This window comes from Eschscholzia californica, unplaced genomic scaffold (assembly GCF_041429995.1).
Source record: "Eschscholzia californica isolate CP2 unplaced genomic scaffold, dmEscCali1.0.p SCAF_1, whole genome shotgun sequence".
NCBI lineage: Eukaryota > Viridiplantae > Streptophyta > Magnoliopsida > Ranunculales > Papaveraceae > Eschscholzia > Eschscholzia californica.
In genome coordinates this window covers 43812677-43837502 of record NW_028238198.1, presented here as the reverse complement: position 1 = coordinate 43837502, position 24826 = coordinate 43812677, and the positions used below count along the sequence as shown (strand labels likewise).

General features: G+C 36.1%; 1 protein-coding gene and 1 pseudogene across 2 annotated transcripts; both read right to left on the bottom strand.

Moving 5' to 3' along the window:
• Positions 1 to 17782: 17782 nt before the first annotated feature.
• LOC147567034 (uncharacterized) lies at positions 17783 to 22129 on the bottom strand (annotated as a pseudogene). The gene is made up of 7 exons (XR_015231385.1): positions 22027 to 22129; positions 20689 to 21888; positions 20429 to 20614; positions 20191 to 20342; positions 19512 to 19602; positions 18152 to 18213; positions 17783 to 18001 (listed from the first exon to the last, which is right to left on the bottom strand). The product of XR_015231385.1 is annotated as an uncharacterized LOC147567034 (transcript).
• Positions 21910 to 24273, bottom strand: LOC147567033 (F-box/kelch-repeat protein At3g06240-like). Its single transcript, XM_086653651.1, has one exon. It carries the CDS (start codon positions 24070 to 24072, stop codon positions 22807 to 22809), a length of 1266 nt encoding a protein of 421 aa, XP_086509777.1. The 5' UTR covers positions 24073 to 24273; the 3' UTR covers positions 21910 to 22806.
• Positions 24274 to 24826: the final 553 nt, after the last annotated feature.

Below are 24826 nucleotides of genomic sequence, written 5' to 3'. Positions count from 1 at the left end.
TTCACAATATCATCTCCAATGCAAAATTTAACTTAAATCTTAAAAGTGACTTGGTGGTTGCTGAATAGAGATATCTCAAGAGGACACTCTAGAAACGATGCCTCTTGAGATATCTCTAAGTGTCAACTCATCATTTATTATATTTTTAATTTAAAAAACTTATTGCCAAAAACGAAAATTTAATATAATCAAAACTAACAAAAAGAAACTACTCTCCCTCTTTCACCGTAGGTTCTCTCTTGGTAGAGTTTCGTTCTCTATGCGTGTTTTTCTCTCTCTAGATCTCTGTTTCTCGATGGCCTCTGTTAGTGTTTGGAGATCATGGGGAAGACTTGAAGAGAAACAAGTATAATTGATGGCTATAATTTTGATCTTGTTTCTGATAGTGGTTCTAATGAATATCCATTGCAGAGTCAACTAGGGGCATTAAAAATCTTCAAACTTTTCAATCCATATATGAGTAAACCAGGCTCAAGAAAGTTCAATTAGATAGAGCAAAATGAGATCATGCAATATTTACACTGCTATCCAATGAAGATAGAGCTAAAAAGAAAAAAGAAATCTATTGACTGGTTTTGGAAACAATTTCATCTTTTGACAAAAAGTTCAATTGTTGTTGGAAATATAGAGTTGGATCAATGAAAAGTATTATCACTCGGAAGAAATCAAGAACGAAGTTTGATGTGTCATGGTATGGAGGCCACTGCCTTGAAAGTGATTTCGGTACAACCTCGGTGCAAAAGAAAATAAGAATTAGACAACGCTGTATTACGTGGTCAATATATGGACAAACAAAAATCTTACACATACGAAACTTATCGGGCTCTGTCAAAGCCAAACATAGTGATTTCAACAACGTTCGTATCGGTAAAAGAAACCAAAGATGCAAAAGGCCTCAAAAGGAGAAGAATTGACATAGTTTTAGAGAGACAAATAAGTACAAATGAAGAAGGAAGAAGAAGGTGAAAGATTAGTTTCAAAAGTTATCTCATAGTCGGGTGTATCTTTTCGTTTTTTTATATCAAATCAATTACATAATTATTTCATTTATACTAATCTCGTATATTCTTCTACCTTCACTTGATATAACTATGTATTTGATATAAGGTATTCCTATTTGTTCAATGTAGGCAGTTAGAGACGTGAGTCAAAGTATTGGAAGAGAAAACATAGCTTGGGGGTTTTCTTTATAACATATTAGGGTTTCAGTTTAACATACCAAATCAGTATGAGGTGAGATCTTTCGTCCTGGTAATTTTCTTAAAGATTTATCATTTGCTTCGGTCTACTGATCTATTCCAAAAATATGAATGTCTTAATCACTCTTATGTAAATATATGTAAACATGGGTAGTGAAGACAATATAAGTCTGAAGTCAAAATTTTGAGTTGTGGTTTATAAATTGAATTTTTGGGCTTATAGCCCAAAAAACGGGTCCTAATAGTAGATATAATCATCTCTAATCCTATAAAGGGTTTTAAAATAAAAAAAATAATATAAATGGATATCTAGTCCATTTGGTCTCATCTACAGAGAAAACACAAATCTCTAGAATAATATTATTTCATAATCCCTAATCTAACCTTTCCATATTTTATAACTGATTTACCTTAGAAATCTACGCATATCTTTTTCCATATTTATCTCTCATATTTATCTCCAATCATGTTTCTATTCAAAGTAAGGATATCTTCATTATTTTCAGTAACGGAAACTTTTTATTTGATCTCTCTAAAACCGATTCAGTTGACAAACTTCCATTAAACTCATAAAATCTTCTTCTTCTACATTATATTGCTGTCGAAATTCATCATTTATCAGGTTTAATACTTTCGAAATCTTTATAAACACCATTGTTAATAATATTTCTTCTTATAACTAAAACCCTAATTATTTCGCTCTATTATAAAACGTATCAGATTTATGATACATATCGATAAGATCTGTTTACTAATTCAATAACTTCGAATGTATGATGTTTATTTTCTCTGTCTAAAATTTTCATAACTGCTTAAGATCTTTATGTTTATTCATTATTCAATGATTCATAACTAAAACCCTAAAATTTTCATAACTGTTTAAGATCTTTATGTTTATTCCTTATTCAATAATTCCTTCAAAGTTAGTATGTTATGTTTGCATCCAGTGATAATATCATATTTCTTTAGATCTATGTTTAATCTTCTGTTGTTTCTGATATTTCGTGAGATCAGATTATCAATCATCAATCGAATGTTTGATGTTTATTTTCTTCCTCTCTTTTAAAATTTCATTTATGTTTTTGATCTTGATGTTTAATCCTTCAACTCGAGTTTGACATTATTGCAATCAATCATCATAGCAGATATCTTTAGATTTGTAGTTTAAGCTTAATGATATTCTCCATTTTTTCTTCAGATCTGGTTTTCAATCTGTACGGATTTATGAAACATTTGTTCTTTCGTACGGTTACTCATAACAAAATTTACAGTACATGTACTTTATCGTAAATTACCACAATTTATAGTAAATTATGAGTAATTTATAGAACATTACCGGTGCTCTAACACCAAAACATTACTCATTTCATTAATATAAATACTTCGCTTTACTATCAAATCTCGTGTACTTTGCAATAAAGTATATATAATTTACGTATATCTTCATGTTCTTACCATTATGTATATAATTTAGCTATAAGTGCACATAAATTATGTATTATTTATTTACCATTACGTGTACTTTTCACCCAAAACAGTAGCCTTGATAAGTTTACCAAACTACTCAAAACCTTCAAATGTTGTCAAAATTTAACAAACATTATACATAATTTACAAAACTGTACATGTAGTTTATAATACAATATATGATTTTTTTTTCTTTAATGTATATGTATTTATGTGTGTAGATTTGATATACCAGATGAAATTTCAAAGAGAATCATCAAATCAAAGTGAGTCAACGAAACTAATGTAGTGTACATGGATGGGCACCATTTTTTAACCAAAGAAGATTTTGTACTTTATTTGTAACAGAATGTAAAGGATGTGTAATATAAAAGAAATTATTTGTAATGTAAAAGAAATTATGTGTAATTTATTGAATAAGACCCACATACATTTGATAAATTATGTTGTATACTTGACAAATGATGGTTTCCTCGTCATAAATAATACATAATTTACGTATTTGTTTCATAATTTGTATTCTATGTGTATTTATGTACGAGTAAAAACGAAAACATATGTTGCTTTAATGTTCCTAGAAAAATATACTATTTCCAAATCTAAAAGTTAAGTGAGAGAAAGTGATATATATGTTTTGTATATTAACCCCCAAATCACGCTAAATTGATCCTAGAAAATATACTATTTCCAAATCTGAAAGTTAAGTGAGAGAAAATTGATTTGAATTGGAAAAAATTTACATAGTAAGAGAGAGAAAATTGATTTGGTTTCCAAATCTGTAAAGAGAGAGAAAATTTATTTGGTTACGATTTTTGTTTTGCATTGATTTGGAAATAGATTTGCTTTCCAAAACGGTTAGAAGATAGAGAAAAATCAATTTCGGATTTATACGTTAGCTGCTTTAAATTCTCTTAAATCACGCCCACATTAGAAACATTCCAAGTTCACCCTGGAAAATTAAAAATCCCGTGATTTTTGTAGGAGAGACATGGACGGTAGTTATCTCATAAAGAATGGGTTATTATGTCCATAATGTAAAAGGACTAAATATCCATGTTTAGGGAAGATTGGATCATAAACCTTTTTTGAATATTATTTTGGTCTATATACCCATGCACTCTTATAAATTCATTGTAGTAATATGAATGTTTCAATGACCGTAATTTCTTACAAATTTATCATTTGCTTCGGTCTATTGATCTATTCCAAAAATTTACGACAAGTTAGATCTATTTGGTGTAAGATTTATGATGAATTTCAACTAAAATGAAACTGCAACCAGGTTGATCTATGAGGATTAGTTTTTCCAGCTTCCCTAAAGAAGTGGTTGGAGATACTATTAGTGATACCATTAGTTTATTTGTAAGTAGAGATAATCTTAAGGGATTGTTAAGACAATAAAAAGGAGTTTTCGTGTCTACAAAAACCACCCCCAAAACGAGTTGAAAGTTTTACATTTAATCTTGGTGTACTCTAATACCGATCAATTAGTTTAAACTTGTATTTGATTATTCTCGCCCTTTATCTTTCCTTGAATTTCAGGTTATGGAACTTATCTCTAAGTTACTTAACCTAAGACATTTTTGGATGGAGAAGCAGAGTTAGCTGTTAAAACGTCAAAGGTCGTTAGAGAAACCAATAGATAAATTCGTTCGTATGCTTTAGTAGATAGTTGTTTTCATTTTTGGATGGTAGACTCAGACAACTACATCCATTACCAAATTCTGTTGTGTGAAAATTTGTTTACAAGAAGAAAGCATTTTATTGAATGGATTATTAAATGTATTTACTTCTTTTTTAAATTGGTAAGAAATGTCAAAAGTTGATTATTATAAGGTATTATTTTCACGTGGAAGAGATTTTTAGCTTTCATTTAGTTAATTATTTGTATTTTCGCGTTAGACAAAACAATAAGAGTACAATCTAAGTTCATTCAATCATAAACCTTAGTCACATCCATTTTGTGGGAGAAGTAAAATATTTATGATGTAGATAATTTTATAGAAAGTGTGATCTCAACCAATTTCCCAAAACCTTAGTGATTACCTTGTAAGAAACATTTCATAATTTAATTGATCGATAATCAATCAACGAATTTGATTTAGTTTTATTTAGTATAGAAACTAGATAAAGAGTATTTAAATTATGAGCTACTATTTGGAACAAAATTCATGTCGAAATGTTGAAATGTCAATGCACGCCCACAATTATAAATGCTCCATATTATGTTGCCTTTTATCTTCATCTTCGGTCCATCTCTCTCCTCTTTCACATCCTCTAGCTTTATGAAGCTGGCAGACTATTATATATTTATGTGTTTTATAAATAATATGGAGAAGCAATTTCTTAATTTAAGGCACTGACCCTTAATTTGTTTTTGAGGGGTTGGGTTAACCATCCAAACTGAGGGAGGAAATAGGTTTCCCATCCTAATTAGCCAAAAAATGAAAGGCAGTGATGTAGAGGAATTGGCCGAGAAATACATGGATGAGATCGAAGCGGCCAAATACAAGGGTGACAGACTAAAACGGCCAAAATCGAAGCTACGAGTGTCGGAATTGGACGAAATTTTGAGGGATGGTGCGAAATAGCATTCCGGTCATTCATTGCGGCTTTGCCACAACGGGCCCACTTTGAGGGGCAAATTCCATCGTTTAGGGCCTCAAAACGGACTTTTACTACTTTTTTTCTATTTTTGGTAATTGTTTTCAGTTTAGGATTTCTACTATTCTAGTATTTTATTTTTTTGGAGTTTCTATTGGAGTTTGACCAAGATTAGGAAACCCTAAGTCTATATTATGAGGGCTTAGAAGTTGTTTCAGTCATTCATTCAATCAATAAAATTCAGTCTTTTTAGTATTCTTGTTATCAATTTCGGTTCAATAGTCTTTAGACGGAGTTCTAAGGCTTTTTATCAGTTTTCCGTTGCGTCAGTTGGCATCAAGAGCGAGGATTCTCCTGGCTTAATGGCAGAACAAAGCTAGAAACACAAACCTCGACGGTGAACGAGGTAACGATGCTTTGTGGGTAAAAGTTGACGGTTTCGGTCATCAACTAAATCAGATGATGGAGATGATTAACAACCTGAATGTCAACATAAACCCTAGGCAACCTATTAACAGAGAACGTGTTGAGGGATTCGGCCACAACCAAGCTGTTAATGGAAACGAAGGCAGAGCACAAATACTTCAACAATATGCTGGCAACCAAGAACGTGATGGTAACTATTATCCTAACCAACATTACCCGCGCAGAGATTACGATGAATACAAAATCGAGGCGGAAATTCCAATCTTCAGTGGCTATTTGCCGATCGAAGAGTTCCTTGATTGGCTACATGAGGTGGAGCGACAAGTGGATATGTCTTATACTGTTCCTAGCGAACAGATGGTAAACATTATCGCTTGTAGACTCAAAGGGAGTGCTGCGGTTTGGTGGGATGAATTACAACGTCAAAGAAAGGGGCAAGGAAAGGCTCCAATCCAGAATTTGCCGTCTATGAAAGAACACTTGAGGGAGAGGTTCTTACCCCCTGATTATCAACAACACTTGTTCAGGATCTACCAAAATTGTAAACAAGGGTTGCGTTCGGTGGGAGAGTACTACGAGGAGTTTTCAAGATTGGCCCAGAGAAATAGGATGGAACAATTGACAGAATGAAATAACGTGTTAGTGGATCGTTTTATGAATGGTTTAAAATTTAATCTAAGGGAAAAGATTGGATTGGTTACGGTTTGGACTATCCAGGACGCGTACAATCTAGCACTAAAGGCGGAAGCCTGGGAGAAAGATCGTCGAAATTCAGGATTCAGAAGAGACGAACAACCTCGATTAACTGCTGAAAAGAGCAAGGGACTCGGGGAAAATACTGAATCCCCACGAAACGAGACAAGAAGCAGTTCCAGTACTGCTAATCAGAGACCCCCAGCTAACACAGGAGCCAATCCAAATCCGTATACAAAATTTCGTGGGACTAAGTGCTACTCCTGTCAAGAAATCGGCCACACGTCAAGCAATTGTCCCCAAGGAAGGAACAGAAGGTCAGCGAACGTCGTGGCAGAGAATAGAGAAGATGGTTTTCCGGAAGAAGACGAAGATGGTGGTGAAGATTATGAGGGTTATGAATGTGCCGAAGAGGAAGGTGAACGAGTAGCTTGCATGATTCATCCAGTCTTACTCACACCAATGAAGGAAGATCGTAGCCAACGGAAAAAGATCTTCCGATCTGAATGTACTATCAAAGGAAAAGTGTGTTCTCTAATCATAGACTCCGCAAGTTTTGAGAATTTCATTTCTAGAAAACTTGTTGAGCATCTACAGTTACCCGTGGTAGATAATCCGTCACCATACACCATTGGTTGGATAGAACCGGGACATGTTAAGAAAATTGTCAAGACGTGTCGAGTTCCTATCTCTATCGGAAAGTACTACAAACAGGAAGTCGTGTGTGATGTGACCGATATGGATGCTAGTCATGTTCTTCTAGGACGACCATGGAAAAGGGACACCGATTGTACCTTCAGAGGCCGATCCAACACTTATACATTCGATTGGGAGGGACATAAGATTCTCATGGTGCCCCAAGGAAGTAAGGTTAAAAGTATTTCACCTAAATCCTCATCTAAAGAATTTTTTCTTACATTGAGCAGGTCAGACGACGAAGTCTTTGCTGATGTGAAGGAAGCGCAAGGAGTCTATGCCATTGTCGTTAAAGCAGCAGTGGAAGAAGGAGTACATAAGCTGCCAATCCAAATTCCAGAACAGGTTGAGGGAATACTAGGAGAGTTTCAGGAAATCATTGCTGATGATTTACCTGAAAAGCTACCACCTCTTAGGGACGTACAACATCATATCGACTTCATTCCAGGAGCCAGCTTGCCTAATATGAGACATTACCGTATGAGTCCGAAGGAAGATGAGATTTTAAGAGAGAAGATCGAAGAATTACTCAGTAAAGGATTCATCCGCCCGAGCATTAGTCTTTGTGCTGTACCTGTGATAGGCCTAAAATAGGTCTTTCCCGCAAGTATACGGGGTCAAGTTATAGTATAATTTGTAAACCGGGAAATCGTCCCAAGGAATAGGTAGGTAACTTTGGATATGGACGGCGAGTTTAACCCAATAATCAAAATGTCAACAGCTAACTTAGACTAACACACACACACAACTTCATAAATTTGATAATTGATTTGCAAGAAATAAGAAAACAAATAAAACTATCTAAACTATCTAAGTGAGAGGTAAGAGGATATCTAAGGTTATAAAATCCACCGCATAATTTCACTTTATAAAACAAGCACTTAATTACTTAAATCTCTTTTGATTTACTCGGGATCCAATATAATGAACTATTTGGATTCCGGATGATGTTCTAGATAAAACAATTTTATAATTACTAATTCTAATTGTCTACCTTATAGAGATTCGGATTGCTTAACTATTATTCATCATCTAAAAAGCATACTCCATCTAACAACTTAACGAAAGTATGAAATATCTAATTATGAGGCATGAGTAATGGAAAGAAAATCCAATCCATATAGATAAACAATCAATAGACATTAAAGCACATCAAAGGATTTAATTAATCAAGAACAAGTATTATAAAGATCCATAATGGGTTTCATTTACAACCTTAGATGACTAAATTAACTATACATGGAATCTAGAATAACATTCATTGACATTGTAAAATAAATAAAAATACTAAGAAATTAATGGAAAGAAATCACCAATCAAATTCCATATCCCCATGTATCTCCAATTTGTCTAAGATTTGCTCCATTTGTGCTCAAAAATCTTACTCCAAGAATTCCAAGTAATAGCTATTTTATTTCACCCAAATAAGAAAAAGAAAGAGAAGGAAGAAATTAGATGTAGAAAGAAGTTGGAAATAAGAGATGAAAGGGGATAAAGATGTAGAAGAATATGGAAGGATGAAGGAGAAGACTATTAATGGAAGAAAGAATAGTGGTAGAGAAGAAGTAGTAGTAGAGAAAGATGGTAAAATAATAGAGAAAATGGATTTAGTAGTAGAGAAGAGAGAAAGAAATAGGTAAGAGGGGATTGAAAGAGGAGAAGGATTGAGAGGGTTTGCAAGTCTAGCTTTAATGAAGGATCAAGAGTTATTATATAGGGTTAGGGTTTTTGTTGGGTTAAAGTGGTAAAAAGTGAAAAAGAGAGGGTTACTTTGGCAATTCTAGGGGCTTAAAATATAAGAAACCCTAAATTGGATGGCGGCTGGGTTAAGGGTTGAAATCCGGATGTTAACGTGTACCCGGTTTCATGGAGTTAAGTTGCGGGAGGGACAGCAGCCGTCGGATGCTAGAGCACGCGGATCTGGAGTGTTTATAGGGAGACACGTGCTTGGGAGCACGGTAGCTCTGTTGCTACGAGTGACACGGGATCAGAACAAACGAGCAGACCATCCGAAGCCGTCAGATCTTGAGAACGCGGAAGCGAGAGGCTGAGATTAAAACGTTGGATCGGGACCACTGGACTAAGTTGCAACGGAATGTACGGGATCATGCTCTAAGGGTCCTATTTCGCTGCTCAACGGAAATACGGGAACTGGATGTAACGGCCTCCGGGTCTCAACACGTGTCCAAAGGTATACCGCTGGCCAGAATAGTGCCCGACATTGTACCGAAAGCTGACCAAATGTTGACCTGACTTTAACTTTGCATTTTTTACTCATCCGGACTCCGAATTGACTTCCGTTTTCTCCTACGGACTCGTCTCGACCTCTACTTTTCTACCACGCACTGATCTTGGCCAAATTTCTAGAATGTCTTTGATTCCAAATGACCAAAATACCCTTCATGCATCTTTTCCTCGTTTTTAACCGTTTTTCACACCTAACTCTGCAAAAGACACCTAATCAAGAAAACCAACCATTTTATTACAATAAAGACTCGAAACGAACTAACTCGACTAAATTAAACGACTCAGATGGGACATTTTCATGACCCATCAACCTGCTTTATTGATTCCAAAGAAAGATGGAAGTTGGAGAATGTGTGTGGACAGTCGAGCTATCAACAAAATAACTATGAAATACCGTTTTCCAATTCCACGACTAGAGGATATGTTGGATAAATTAGAGGGCTCCCAAATCTTTTCCAAAATTGATTTGAGGAGTGGATATCATCAGATCAGAATCCGACCAGGAGATGAATGGAAAACGGCTTTCAAAAGTAAAGATGGACTGTATGAATGGTTGGTCATGCCCTTCGGTCTTAGCAATGCTCCCAGCACCTTCATGCGAGTGATGAACCAGGTACTTGAACCTTGTATTACTGGAAAATTCGTTGTTGTTTATTTCGATGATATCCTTATTTTCAGTAAAACTGAGGCGGAACACCTCGTACACCTCCGAAAAGTATTGATGGTTCTACAGGAGAATGAATTACACCTGAATCTGAAGAAGTGTACTTTCCTCACACATAGTCTTATATTTCTGGGCTTTGTAATAAGTTCAGAAGGAATTCATGTTGATAACGAGAAGATACAGGCTATACAAGAGCGGCCGACTCCGAAAACAGTCACTGAAGTAAGTAGTTTTCATGGATTAGCCACCTTTTACTGACGATTTATTCGGAATTTCAGCACTATCATGGCACCTATCACTGAGTGCATGAAGAAAGCAAAGTTTGACTGGGGTGTCGAAGCAGACGAAGTCTTTTCCCTTATTAAGGAAAAATTATGCAATGCACCGGTCTTAGCCTTACCCAACTTTGATAAACCTTTCGAAGTCGAGTGTGATGCTAGTGGGGTAGGAATTGGAGCAGTTTTATCACAGGAAAGGCGTCCTGTAGCCTTCTTTAGTGAGAAATTGAATGAAGCCCGGCAAAAGTGGAGTACTTATGACCAGGAGTTTTATGCAGTAGTTCGAGCTTTACAACGTTAGGAGGTTTATTTGTACCAGAATGAGTTTGTCTTATAGTCAGATCATCAGGCCCTGAAATTCATTAACAGTCAGAAACAAGTAGACAAGATGCACATCAGGTGGGCCACTTTTATTCAGAAATTCAACTTTATTATTCGACACAAATCTGGAGCAACGAATAGAGTCGCAGATGCACTTAGTAGACGTGCCACACTGTTGGTAACGTTAACACAAGAAGTTGTGGGTTTTGAAGTATTAAAAGAGTTGTACGAAGATGATGAGGACTTCAAAGAAATCTGGGCTAAGTGTAAGGAAGATCAACCTGTGGCAGATTATCTTATTTCAGAGGGTTACCTATTTAAGGGCAGCAACTTATGCATTCCCAAAACATCCCTACGGGAAAATTTGATCCGCGAGTTACACGCTAGTGGATTAAACGCACATCTCGGAAGAGATAAAACAGTTCTGAGCTTATCCAGTCGATATTTCTGGCCAAAGTTGAAGAGAGATGTGGGGAATTATGTTCAGAAGTGCTATGTTTGTCAAGTCTCAAAGGGTCAGGCACAAAATACGGGTCTTTACATGCCTCTTCCCATTCCAGCAACCATTTGGGAGGATTTATCCATGGATTTTGTGTTAGGACTCCCTCGTACACAAAGGGGAGTAGACTCAGTTTTTGTGGTCGTCGATAGGTTTTCGAAGATGGTTCACTTTATTGCGTGTAGGAAGACTTCGGATGCTACCCATATAGCAAAATTTTTTTTTCGTGAAGTTGTCAAGCTACATGGAGTACCCAAATCGATTACTTCAGACCGGGACTCAAAGTTTCTTAGCCATTTTTGTGTCACCTTATGGAAGATGTTCGACACTTCTTTAAACAGAAGTACTACAGCTCATCCTCAAACAGATGGACAGACAGAGGTAACAAACCGAACTTTAGGTAACATGATTCGATGTATCTGTGGAGATAAACCCAAACAATGGGATCATGCATTACCTCAAGCAGAATTTGCCTACAACAATGCAGCGCATAGTGCTACTGGAAGAACTCCATTTTCTGTCGTTTACGTGAAAGCTCCTAATCACGCTGTAGATTTAGCGAAATTACCCAAAGCAATAAGAGTTAGTATGGCAGCAGAAAACATGGCCGAGCAAATTCAGACAATGCACGAAGAAGTGCGACTTTGCCTCGAGGAGACTAACGCTAAGAACAAAGCATCTGCCGATAAACATCGTCGAAAGAAGGTATATAAGGAGGGTGATGAAGTGATGATTTTCCTACGAAAAGAGCGTGTTCCTGCAGGCACATATAATAAATTGAAACCTAAGAAGTATGGTCCATTCAAGATCTTGAAGAAAATCAATGACAATGCTTATGTGGTGGATCTTCCTGAAGACATGGGAATTTCAAATACTTTTAATGTTGCTGATATCTATACCTTTTATCCAGATACACCACTTTCTCCTAACAATCACTCGAGATCGAGTTCTTTCCAAGTGGAGGAGACTGATGTAGAGGAATTGGCCGAGAAATACATGGATGAGATCGAAGCGGCCAAATACAAGGGTGTCAGACTAAAACGGCCAAAATCGAAGCTACGAGTGTCGGAATTGGACGAAATTTTGAGGGATGGTGCGAAATAGCGTTCCGGTCATTCGTTACAACGAGCCCACTTTGAGGGGCAAATTCCATCGTTTAGGGCCTCAAAACGGACTTTTACTAGTTTTTTTCTATTTTTGGTAATTGTTTTCAGTTTAGGATTTCTACTATTCTAGTATTTTATTTTTTAGGATTTTCTATTGGAGTTTGACCAAGATTAGGAAACCCTAAGTCTATATAATGAGGGCTTAGAAGTTGTTTCAGTCATTCATTCAATCAATAAAATTCAGTCTTTTTAGTATTCTTTTTATCAATTTCGGTTCAATAGTCTTTAGACGGAGTTCTAAGGCTTTTTATCAGTTTTCCGCTGCGTCAGGCAGGTCCAAAAAGTCAGGTTAAGAAAAGAAATGACGAAATGGCCCTTGGAAAAAAAGTATTTACGGTTCATGCCATCGAAAATTACAAAATTGCCATCGAAATTTTCTCGGGAAACGATTTTTTGTCTGAAAAAGAATTTGACAACCCGTCCATCAGATTCTGTACGGGTCAGAAATTTACGGAATTGCCACCGAGAAATTCCCGGGAAACGATGTTTTTTTGAAAATTTTTTGACGGACCGGGAAATTATTTTATTTACTTTTGTACCCGGAATTTTTTTATGACCGGGAAATTATTTTATTTACCGGAAATTTTCTTCTATACTAGACACTTTTGTACCCGGAACTTTCTTGTAACCTGGAAATTATTTTATTTACCGAAATTTTTCTTCTGTACTAGACACTTTTGTTCCGAGAATTTGAAATTTCGTTTGAAAATTTCAAATTTTCAAAAAAATTGATGGGAAATTATTTTATTTACCGGGACGAGATGGTTTGCTGGGCGGGAATTTGAAATTTCGTTTGAAAATTTGAATTTTCTTGTGTACGGGAAATTGTTTTATTTACCGGGAAGAGATGGTTTGCTGGGCGGGAATTTGAAATTTTGTTTGAATTTTCAAAAAAATTTGAAAATTTGAATTGTTTTGTGTACGAGAAATTATTTTATTTACCATCCAATTTTTTTTTGTCAGGAAACGTCAGCATGGCCCGTCCAAGGGCAAGAGGGGGATAAAAAAAAGCAGGAAATAATGAGCTGTCCTGACATTTGGACTGGAAACTCATTTTTTGGCAAGGTTGGATTTATTTTGGTTTTACCCCCCAAAAATTGGACCTCTCACTCAAAGATCCTTTATTTTTATCTTTTGAAAGGCACCAACCCCTAATTGTGAAAAGGAATTAGAAGTTTTATATTTTACTCGGGCACAGAAATTCGATTTACAAAAATCCTTTCAAAAGTAGCACAAGAATATGAAATCGTCGAAACACGAAAACCTATATACAAAAATCATTTTTACAATAGCATAAGAAGATGAAGTCGTCGAAACGTGAAAGCGATAAGTATAGAAAACATAGTTACCACATGATCACTCTATCAAAGTATTATCTTGGAATTAATTAAATATTTTATCCCTTTTGAATTTCAATCATTTTTTACTTGCCATGATGAGTATTTTTTACATTTAAATTTGTTTCATCAATAATTATGTAATTGTTCTTAAACATTGGATTATGATAGGTTTTAATTAGGATTGTCATTTTCTCGGGTTATACTAATGGTAGGTTAAATCTCTGGTCCCTTTCTACTTCTGATCTGATTTTACTTTAAGAAGTATTAGGTTTCCGTCGTGTCCTACGGACGCGATAGATCCCTCTTGGCCACGCCAATAAACCACATTTTATCTTAAGAAAGAAAATAAAGATAATGATGGTTAAAAAAGGCCTTTGGTATAGGTGATGGGTCATGAAAACGTCCCATCTGAGTTGTTCAATTTAGCCATGTTAGTCGGTCTCGAGTCTTTATTATAATAAAATGGTGGCTTTCTTGATTAGGTGTCTTTTGCAGAGTTAGGTGTGAAAAACGGTTAAAAATGAGAAAATAGATGCATGAAGGATATTTTGGTCATTTGGAGTCAACAGTATTCTGGGAAATTGGACCAAGATCAGTACATGGGTGAAAAATAGAGTCCGAGACGAGCCCGTAGGACAAAACGGAAGTCAATTCGGAGACTGGACGAGGGAAATATGCAAAGTCAAAGATGAAGTCAAATAATGTTGACCGGTGGGATCGTGTCGGTCACATTTCTGGCTGGTGGGACAATATTACATGACGTGGCGAACTCCAAAGGGGTGAGTATCTTAGTTTGCTGTACCCGCTCAGTATTGAAGTTTTCCTTAAACCAGACGATCGTATACGACCGTGGCCACATAACTTCCGTAGTCCCACATCATTTCTTTTAATCTTGGCCATCTAATTCCTTTCCTTTTAATCCGACAGCTACTGCTCCTAGCACAAGATAACATGGTGAACCAGCATTGGAATTAATGCCCAAACGGACAGAAGACGCGTGGTCTTTCTGTTCTACTTTTAACCCCCCGAAATTACCTAATAGCCCCTCCTTTTTGTCCTTTTCAATTTTCTACCAATAAGAATCCAATTATTGAGTAGAAAGCAACCCTAACTTCCTATTTTAACCCTCTTTCTCTCATTTTCTCCCAATTAACTCCTAAAACCCTAGCCATCAACCCATCTATAAATAAATCTCTACCTCTCTCATTTCTCTCTAGACTTGAACAATCCCTCTCATTTAGTATTAGTAATAGTAGCTAGTCTTCTTCTCGCTACTCCTTCCTCTTCTTACTACTACTATTACTACTTCTTCTCTACCACTATTATTCTTTCATTAATAGTCTTCTCCTTCTTCCTTCCATATTCTTCTATCATCTTTATCCCCTTTCATCTCTTCTTTCCAACTTCTTGCTACATCTAATTTCTTCCTTCTCTTTCTTTTTCTTATTTGGGTGGCAATAAAATAGCTATTACTTGGATTTCTTGGAGTAAAATTATTGAGCACAAATGGAGCAAATCTTGGACAAAATGGAGATACATGAGTATATGGATTTTGAACATTCTTGGTGATTTCTTTCCATTAATTTCTTAGTATTTTCATTTATTTTACAATGTCAATGAATGTTACTCTAGATTCCATGTATAGTTAACTTAGCAATCTAAGGTTGTAGATGAACCCATTTTGGATCTTTGTAATACTTGTTCTTGATTAATTAAATCTCTTGATGTGCTTTAATGTCTATTGATTGTTTATCTATATGAATTGGATTTTCTTTCCATTACTCATGCCTCATAATTAGATATTTCATACTTTCGTTAAGTTGTTAGATGGAGTATCCTTTATAGATGATGAATAATAGTTAAGCAATCCGAATCTTTATAAGGAAGACAATTAGAATTAGTAATTATAAAATTATTTTATCTAGAACATCATCTGGAATCCAAATAGTTCATTATATTGGATTCTGAGTATATACAAAAGAGATTTAGGTAATTAAGTGCTTGTTTTATAAAGTGAAATTATGCGGGGGATTTTATAACCTTAGATATCCTCTTACCTCTCACTTAGATAGTTTAGTTAGTTTTATTTATTTTCTTATTTCTTGCAAATCAATTATCAAATTTATGAGTGGGGTGGGTGTGTGTTTTAGTCTAAGTTAGCTATTGACATCTTGATTATTGGGTTAAAATCGCATTCAATATCCGAAGTTACCTACCTATTCCTTGGGACGATTCACGAATTTACTAATTTACTATAACTTGACCCCGTGTACTTGCGGAAATAAACCTGTTTTAGGCCTATCAATAGGAAGAACATTTTTTAGTAAAGACAGTGCGCTAGAAAGGTCAACTTATGCATTTATTCTTCGTTTACCAAATTAGTTTAAGGAGGTCGATCTAAGGATCATTTAATAAATAGTGCTAAAATATAAGGACTTTGATAAAAATAAATATTAAATTTAATATTCTATCCACTTGTAGTTTTCTCTCACATAAATAACTCTACCCTAATATCGTCACTACTATCAACATCACGATTAGTATTAAAAAAACTGGCAAAATTTACCATCACTATAGTCTTAGTTTCAAGCTTTTAATGATGCCTCAAGATCTCATGGATGAGGAACCACCATTAATGAAGAAGGAGGCAACCTACATCAAGAAAGAAGAATCCTTTGACTTAAACGAAGACATCGACATAAACGAAACCATTGACTTAAACGAGGACATTGACTTAAACGAAGATATCGACTTAAACAAAGACATATATAATGAAGATAATATGTCTCAGGTAAAGAAAACATTTTCTTGTCTTCCTTTATGGTTTAAAAAACATTTTAGGGTTTTAGGTCGTTTTTGTTTGTAAAGGTTTTTCGGTTGGGTCGACTGAAAAAGACAAAAAATTTCAACTAGGATGGCTGAAGACAACAAATTTCAGTCGGGTAAGCTGGAAAAAACAATAAATTTCGGCTGAGCCGGTTGAAATTATTATGTTTTTTCATCCGCTCTGGACGAAATTTGTTTAAATTTTCAGTTGTTCTTGACGAAAATTTTTCCTATTTTCATTCATCAAATTTTATTTACGCTGAGCGAAATTTCTTTTTTGAATCTTCAAAAGTTACTTTAATCAGTGTTAAAACCCTAAAGATCTATGGAGAAATCAAGCAATAACAAGAATTACAAACCCCTATATGAAGATGAGTGTTGTGTTAGGGCAAAGGCAGTTTATGGGGGCTAGGCTCCCAAAATTCATGTTAGGGGCAAAGCCATTTTGGGAGCCCAGCCGCCATAAACTGATGCCCAACCCGGGAGCCCAGGCTGGGGGGCTCGCAACCCCCAAAAAGAGCCGTTGGGAGTTCCCAACGGCTGAATTGGGGTGGATCCCCTATTAAAGGGGATCCACCCCAATACTCAAATCCATCTTTCTCTCTCAATTTTTTTTCTTTCTCCCTCAATTTCTTGCAAGTTCTCTCAATCTCTCAATCTCTCAATCTCTCTTCCTCAATTCATTTTTCTTTCTTCAATGGATAGTCCAAATCCCAATTTCAACAATTTAGGCTATCTAGAAATGTTAAACTCCGATTTCAATTATAATGAAGTTAATTTATCAAATGATGTGGTCGAAGAAAATTTTGATTGTAATGAAACGCAAACGCCAACGTCGTCGGTAAATCCTCAGCGTTATACTCATGAAGATGATAATATGCTCTTGAATGCTTATTTACATATTGCCACCGATGCGTTTATTGGGAAATGCGAGGTTTTACAATATTGATCAATCTCATGTCCAGTACTCAAATAGGTTCTCCAAACAGAGTTCAAACTTCAGTTACAATATCTACCAAAACATGATTTACCAAGTCAATGACATGATGTATAAGAAGACACATAGTGATCCTAATAAAGAAAAAGGAAAAGAAAGAGACACCCATGTATTTGAATGGTTAATCAAAACATTTGAACCACCAAATTCAGGCATCTTCCCTCCATGAAGTTCTTAACACACTAACATCAGACACAGCCTGATTTCCTGCCTACAGAAAATTTCTTCAAACCTGCAATTATAACATAATATATATGTATATGGAGAGAGAGAGAGAGACACCAGTCTTTAACACCAAAGTATTATCAACGAAGGATCAGAAATGCATCATACAAATATGAGCAGTTCAAATTCCTGACTCACATGTTCTTGTTTCTCTGAGATGTAATTTTAGCTGCAACTTGTTCTTCTGACACTGGCAGGTAGTAGATTCGAGGAGTGGCATTGGTTTTCTTGAAGAGGTCGTCAAGGGTTAGAATCGGGATATCTGCTTTAGCGGGGAGTGGTGGTGGAGGTGGAAGTTGAACCCTCTCCCTTGCTGGTGGTGGTGGTGGTGGTAGTGAAACTGGTGAAGCAAGCTACTCTTTCTGAAAATGCTGACGAGGCTGAGGCTGAGGCTGAGACAGAGGAGGTGGTGGTGGAAGTTGTTCTTTCTGCAAATGCTGACGAGGCAAAGGCTTGGACAGAGAGGGTGTCGGGCCGGCAGGTGTTGTGGGACTGTTGCTTACAATTGGCCCCGCCTTCTGGACTGTGGCTTCAGCCCGAATTTTCACTCCTTCGGGTTCAACAATGATGCAGGGGCACCCGGCGTGGAGGCTTTTTCCATGACTAAGCCGGGCCATGGGCCATCGGCCATGGAGAGTAGCTTTAGGAAGTCCTAATTTTAGTATGATTATTAGAGAATTTAGGTTTAGGAAATTATGTTATTTTAGTATTTCCAATAATTGGAAAGGTCCAGATTTGAGTCTAGTTATTTAGGAAGTTGCAGTATTTTATTTATTTAGGAAAGTCTAAATTCAAGTCTATCTAGGAAAGTTCAGAATCCTATAAAAGGATATCTAGTTTGTCCATTATTCCGATGTTGAAGAGAAAACCCAATCAAGTTTAATCGAGTTTACAGTTATTTAGAGTTATTTAATCGTTATTTAATCGTTCTTCGTATTAGTTTATTTTATTCTTAAATTCCGCTGCGTTCTACATCATGTGGTATTCAGAGCCACCAAAGTTTTTGGCTAATGATTCTGGAAATTTTTTTCCAGACCAGTTACATCAGTATATGCCGTATTATATTCGTCAAGATGATTATATTCAATCAAATTATACTCATCAAGAGATAACGAATCAATGCTCATGTTCTTCATGTTTATATGCGAATAACGACTCGTACAATTATCATTGGAATCCGGGAGAAATCGAACGAGAAACCCCTCCATAACCGTATTCATCATCACCATCACCACCCCCACCATTGTCTTATACAACTTCACATCCATATTCTTCTTCTACACCACCTTCGTACTCTTATTATTCACAACCGTTTTCACCACCTCTACCTTCGTACACTTATTATTCACCACAATCACCACCACCACCGCAACCTTCGTACTCTTATTTTACACCGGCACCGTATTCACCACCTCTTATACAACCGTATTCACCACCTCTTATACAACCGTATTCACACCAGATGTGGAGGCTTTTTCCATGACTAAACCGGGCCATGGGCCATCCGACCATGGAGAGTAGCTTTAGGAAGTCCCAATTTTAGTATGATTATTGGAGAACTTAGGTTTAGGAAATTATGTTATTTTAGTATTTCCAATAATTGGAAAGGTCCAGATTTGAGTCTAGTTATTTAGGAAGTTGCAGTATTTTATTTATGTAGGAAAGTCTAAATTCAAGTCTATCTAGGAAAGTTCAGAATCCTATAAAAGGATATCTAGTTTGTCCATTATTCCGATGTTGAAGAGAAAACTCAATCAAGTTTAATCGAGTTTACAGTTATTTAGAGTTATTTAATCGTTATTTTATCGTTCTTTGTATTAGTTTATTTTATTCTTAAATTCCGCTGCGTTCTACATCAAACAAACTCGGCCACCTGCAGGTGTCCTCCATTCGGAGGCCATTGCAAATTGTATACAGCATTTCGAGTCTCTTTGGCTTCTTCCACTGATGAGAACTGTAGAACCAAAAGTTATATTCAATAAAATCCTGCACCTGACAAGATATAAAACAAAGCCACAAAGGTAGATCCTGTTCAACTATTCAAGCACCAATGCACCAGAACCAGTATTGATCCAAGGATTATAAGTTGAACAGGTCCACAAACAAATGTTTCATGTAAATTTTCAGAACGGCTATATGGTACCAGGAGAACGGCATGTCACGTCAGTTCTTCAAAAAAAAACTTACTGTGGTCGGTAAAAAAACTTTTCCAGTCAGTTCTTCAAAAAAAAAATTGTTCACGTCAGTTTAGATATCACAAATATTTCATTTATTTATGTGCATCATTTAAGGTGGCTGATATTGGATCTATTAAGCACCCTAGGAAGTTGGATGTAAGGAGTTGTTAATTATATGATGGGCTGATCCAGATTTTAAGCAAAAAAAATGTTATTTAAACACGTCGAAGAGAGATCTCCGGCAAATTCTGTAAAATATGTAAATAAAAATAGCTGCTCAAGGATTAACTTTATCAAATTGTGACATCCAAAGGGACTGATGACTGTTCCATTTAGAATACAAAAAAGAGATAATAGGAATTTACCGTAACATAGCAGTGGGTCTTGATATGGTCCATCCAGAAACTGGAGATAGTTCCAGTTTTTGCCAAAAGCTCCTTTACAGCTTTAAGAGTGAACGGGCGCAGAAAACGGTCGATTCTAAGAGAATTGGTAGGAGCTTTTGATGATTGAGGAACTGTCAATGTGATAACAAAGACCCACATTTCAAACAAGAGAGTTACTAGTTTGGAAACTGAGGAAACCGAAGCCATGAACTCTTACCAACACGCTCCTTTGGTGTATCTGCACCACTACTAGTCGTTGAATCAGATCTACTGAAGTTGCCTTTAGGGATTGCAGACCAAAATGTATCTTTAGGCGTTGTTGGTGGCTCAGAAACTTTAGGGGCTTCAGAATTCCACCTACGCTGCGGCTTTGGAGGTTCACTGTTTTCCACTACTATTTTGCCTGCACAAAACACAAGACAACTCATAAAATTGTAATTCTGACATCGGAATTGTGATTTGAATCCACTTGCTTACTCTCTAATACATCTTCCTCCATTGAATCATCCCCTGAACTTCGATCCAAATTCAATTTTTCTGCAGATCTTCCATCTGCAATATCAATTTTTCTGCTAAGGTCTGCACTTGTAGCATTAGTATCATCTGTCTCTTCAACAGAGATTTGGTTCTCAGACTGCATGGCCTCAGCCGGAGCAGGCATATTGCCACCTTTAGGAGGTGAGTCATTTGATGATGGTTCCACCGTTACTGGCTTAACAACTTCTAGTTCTAAATGGAAATTATAAGCATTTAAAGAATCCTTTAGTTCATTCTTTTCATTAATTGACTCAGAATCAGAAGAAATAGACTCATTTACTTTTAACCCTATAATGGAGCTGACCTCAGATACCTGTTTGTTTGATTCAGAAACATTAAGGATGTCATGTTCATGGAGAAGCTTTGGGTCCTCAATCTTTACCTGGTTATCACTGTCTCTGCACTCCTCTCTGAAGACCGATGTCTGGGATACCACAGTCTCGGTGACTGTGATACTGGTTTCCACAGAAACTGCAACACTTACCGGCTCCCTATCAGTCATAACAGAATCATTGTCCCCAACTAATTTCCCATCTTGTGTTTGAACCTCATCTGGATTAACAGAACCGTCATTGACGTCAACAGCAATTGCACTCTCATTCACATTTTCAATTTTACTTTCAGAGTGCTCCCCAGCATCTTCAACCATTTGACTCTCCACAGACTTTGTCTCGACATCTACTCGCTCATCATCATTATCAACAATGGCTGCAGTATCATCCATCTTCTGGGTTTTATCCTGCCCATCATCCACGGTGTATTCAACATTTTGACATTCCACGGGCTTACCATTCACATCTTGCTTATCACTGATTTCAATAGTGACTGAAGTTTCATCCACCTCTTGAGTTTTATTTTCACCATGACTTGTATCCTCAACTAAATGTGGCTCCACTGGCTTTTCCTTCACATCTTCGAGTTGACCATCCGTTTCTTTACCCGATTCCACCTTAATACACTCAGTCCCCTCATCTACTGCACCTTTTTTATCAGCAGCATCCCTCTCCATTAGTTTCCTTCTATTAAGTTCTTCTTTTAACTCGGTTACCTTCCACTATTCAATCGGACGGTTGTCAATTACTGGATACCGAGACGACATCTTTCTCAATTGATATTCGTGCAAAACTTGTATTAGAAAGCCTGACCGGTGACAAAATTATATTTAGCATAACAAAATAATTGAATTAGAAAACTCTACCTATGACAAACAGATATTGAATACAACGAAACGCTGTGACAAATGACAAAAAACTAAAGGAAACTGAAACTAGTACTAACACAATCTAGTATTACATGACTTGCCTCCTTTCGTTATCTTGCTCCACTGTGATGCTATAATGGATTGTGAGTCCCACATAAACAGTCGTGTAACGAATAATATATGCCACTCGTTGTCAATTTGTTCTGAACTCGTCGTCTACAAACATAACAAGATGTAGAACTAGGCTCATGAGTGATGTTGGTAGATGAATGCTACATCTCTCCTTCCAAAACTAAATTTCTTAAATTCTACACTTCATAGTTAAACCGAGATGTTCTTAAAAATTAATTCAAACTCACATATCCAACAACAATTCCACTTCACATTATCTAAAAAAAAAAATCCGCTTCACATTGTTCTCTTCAGCGGTTCCTATATTTTCTACTTCATCCTTAATAACTATATGTCCCGCCAATACCTCTTGGGTGGAGTGGTAAGAAGTTTAATCTTTCACCTTCGAGGTCAATAGCACGAGGTACGCTGACAATTAAAAAAAATAAAAAATTGTAGTTCTCCATATGATATTGTATTTGTATCTTCTGTCACTTTTTTGACGTGGTTTGTGAGTTGCAGAAGATCAAAGTGAAACTCGGAAAGGTAGAAGTCATTATCATACACTAACTCTAAAATTGAACATTCACCGTGTCGAAGGCACGGGTTATGCCTAGTATATTTATATGGGATAAACATTAAAGAAACATCTAAACCACAAAAAAAAGGATAACATGAGTTCATGCCAGAGGAAAAAAAACATGGAATGCTGTTACAAGATAATAGCATCCCCAACACTTGTGTCCTTATGAAAAATCACCTCCTTTTCGCCTTCGATATCTTCCAGAACATTTCTTTTCTTCACAAAGTTTCATATTATTTCCCAAGTAAGTATGAGAGTTAAGAGAAACTAGGCTATCCACGTAAGTCGTTTCAGCGTCCTTATCAAAAGTACTATGCACTTTAACGATTCTATCTTTTTGAGGCTCTCCATCAGACGAAACTAACATATATAACCCGTCTTCAGGATAAGAATCTTCGTAAATATCACCTCCATGAATATCCAATAAAATTTCTCCATTCTTTGATAATTCTATGGGATTCGAGTGATAAACATTTGTGGGTGAGGTAATAAACATTTTAGTCCAAGATTCAACCACTCCATACTCTTTCATCTCCCAGAATTCGATGCCATCCTTATTAAGATTTTTGAGTAAGCAAAGGCTTCCTCTCAACGCACTTACATTGGTCAGGAACAGCTCAGCTGAATAGCTATAGTTAGCAGGTAATGGTAACTCATTGAATATCTCTTTGACAATGTCGAAAGAAATTATGGACGTGTAAGGTGAGAGAAACCAATGAAAATATCCATTCAAAACCACAGGGATGTGATCATCCCAGCCAAAATTAAAATCATATGGAATAACGGATGGATTGGTTCGCCATGAATTTGATCCTAAAGTATAGACTTGCACTTTAGAAACCTTAAGTGGATATAATGACACAAAAGTTATCAATTTGTAGTCATCAATCACATGATCGTAACCAAAACAATATAAGCATGAAGTTTCTTCACCTAGTAATGGTGGCGATGGAATTTCCTTGTATTCAGTAGTAGAGGGATTGAAAAGAATAGGATACTCGAAACAACATGTATTTACTATGCAAATCAAGCCATTACAAGAACCAACAATTTTAGCATCCGGAAACAGCTTAATGATCACCTCTTGTTGATCAAAACAGAACGATGGATCATAAGCAATTGAGTAAAATTCGCCATTTAGTCTGGAATTAGTCAGCAATAGATTAAATTTGTCGTTTTGGATAGAGTAATCTAGTTGGATCTTAATAAAATTAGGGTTTGTGATTAGGTCAAACCAAAATTTAGATACACATCTGAACCGAACTAGAGATTTCACAGGACATCTCAAGAGGATGTTGAAGATGATATCTTCTGGCAGGATTATCATGGCTCTCGCCTCGCTGCTACGAAGAAACCAGCACTTCAACCGTCTCACAAAAGCTTTTAAGATAGTATTCGTAGTGGATATGTTTTTCGGTTGCAGCTCCATAGATAGAATATAAATAGATATTTATAGAAGGTCAAGAAGAACTTACAGATACAAACCTTACTTGATCATAGATATATAGGAGAAGATTTAAAAATAGTACTCGTAGTGGTATTGATATACTAGAAGAATCTGTTTTGTTGTTACCGATGGAGATTGTGTTTCTTATTTCTTAGTCTTATTCTGAAATCAAGTTTGATTTTGAGATGGATTACAATAAGAAGTTTGTATGTGGGTTAATTTGATAACAGAATTTCAGTAGGATTAGGAAACCCTACCCTTTCAACAAGAAAATAAAGGAAACCCTACCCACACCGCCACACGTAGTGTTTGTTTCTGGGTTAATTTGATATAGACACTCAATAATATGTGGTATTCCATGTTGACCCTTTTTGCCAAAATATTACTGATATAGACCCCAGTTTCTAGTTTTCTCATAAATTAAGTGGTGTGTATGCCATTGGCACATGCCAAACTTGATAGAATTACCCATCTCCACATGCCACACTTGATGGCTCATTATAGTCTTACTTTTTCTTTTTTTTTAAGACAACGGTAAACATCGTATTATTTATATAACAAGAGTTTACAGAAGGAAAAACAAAGTTACAACAAAGGAGATAAAACCTGAAAGATACAACTTGAAATTAATTCTCCTCAATATAACCCTCTTGGTTGTACGATAAGCCGTCGGACTAACTATGTAGTATCTAGTAGTCCAACCATCATTCACAGGAGGATATGAAGCAACAAAACT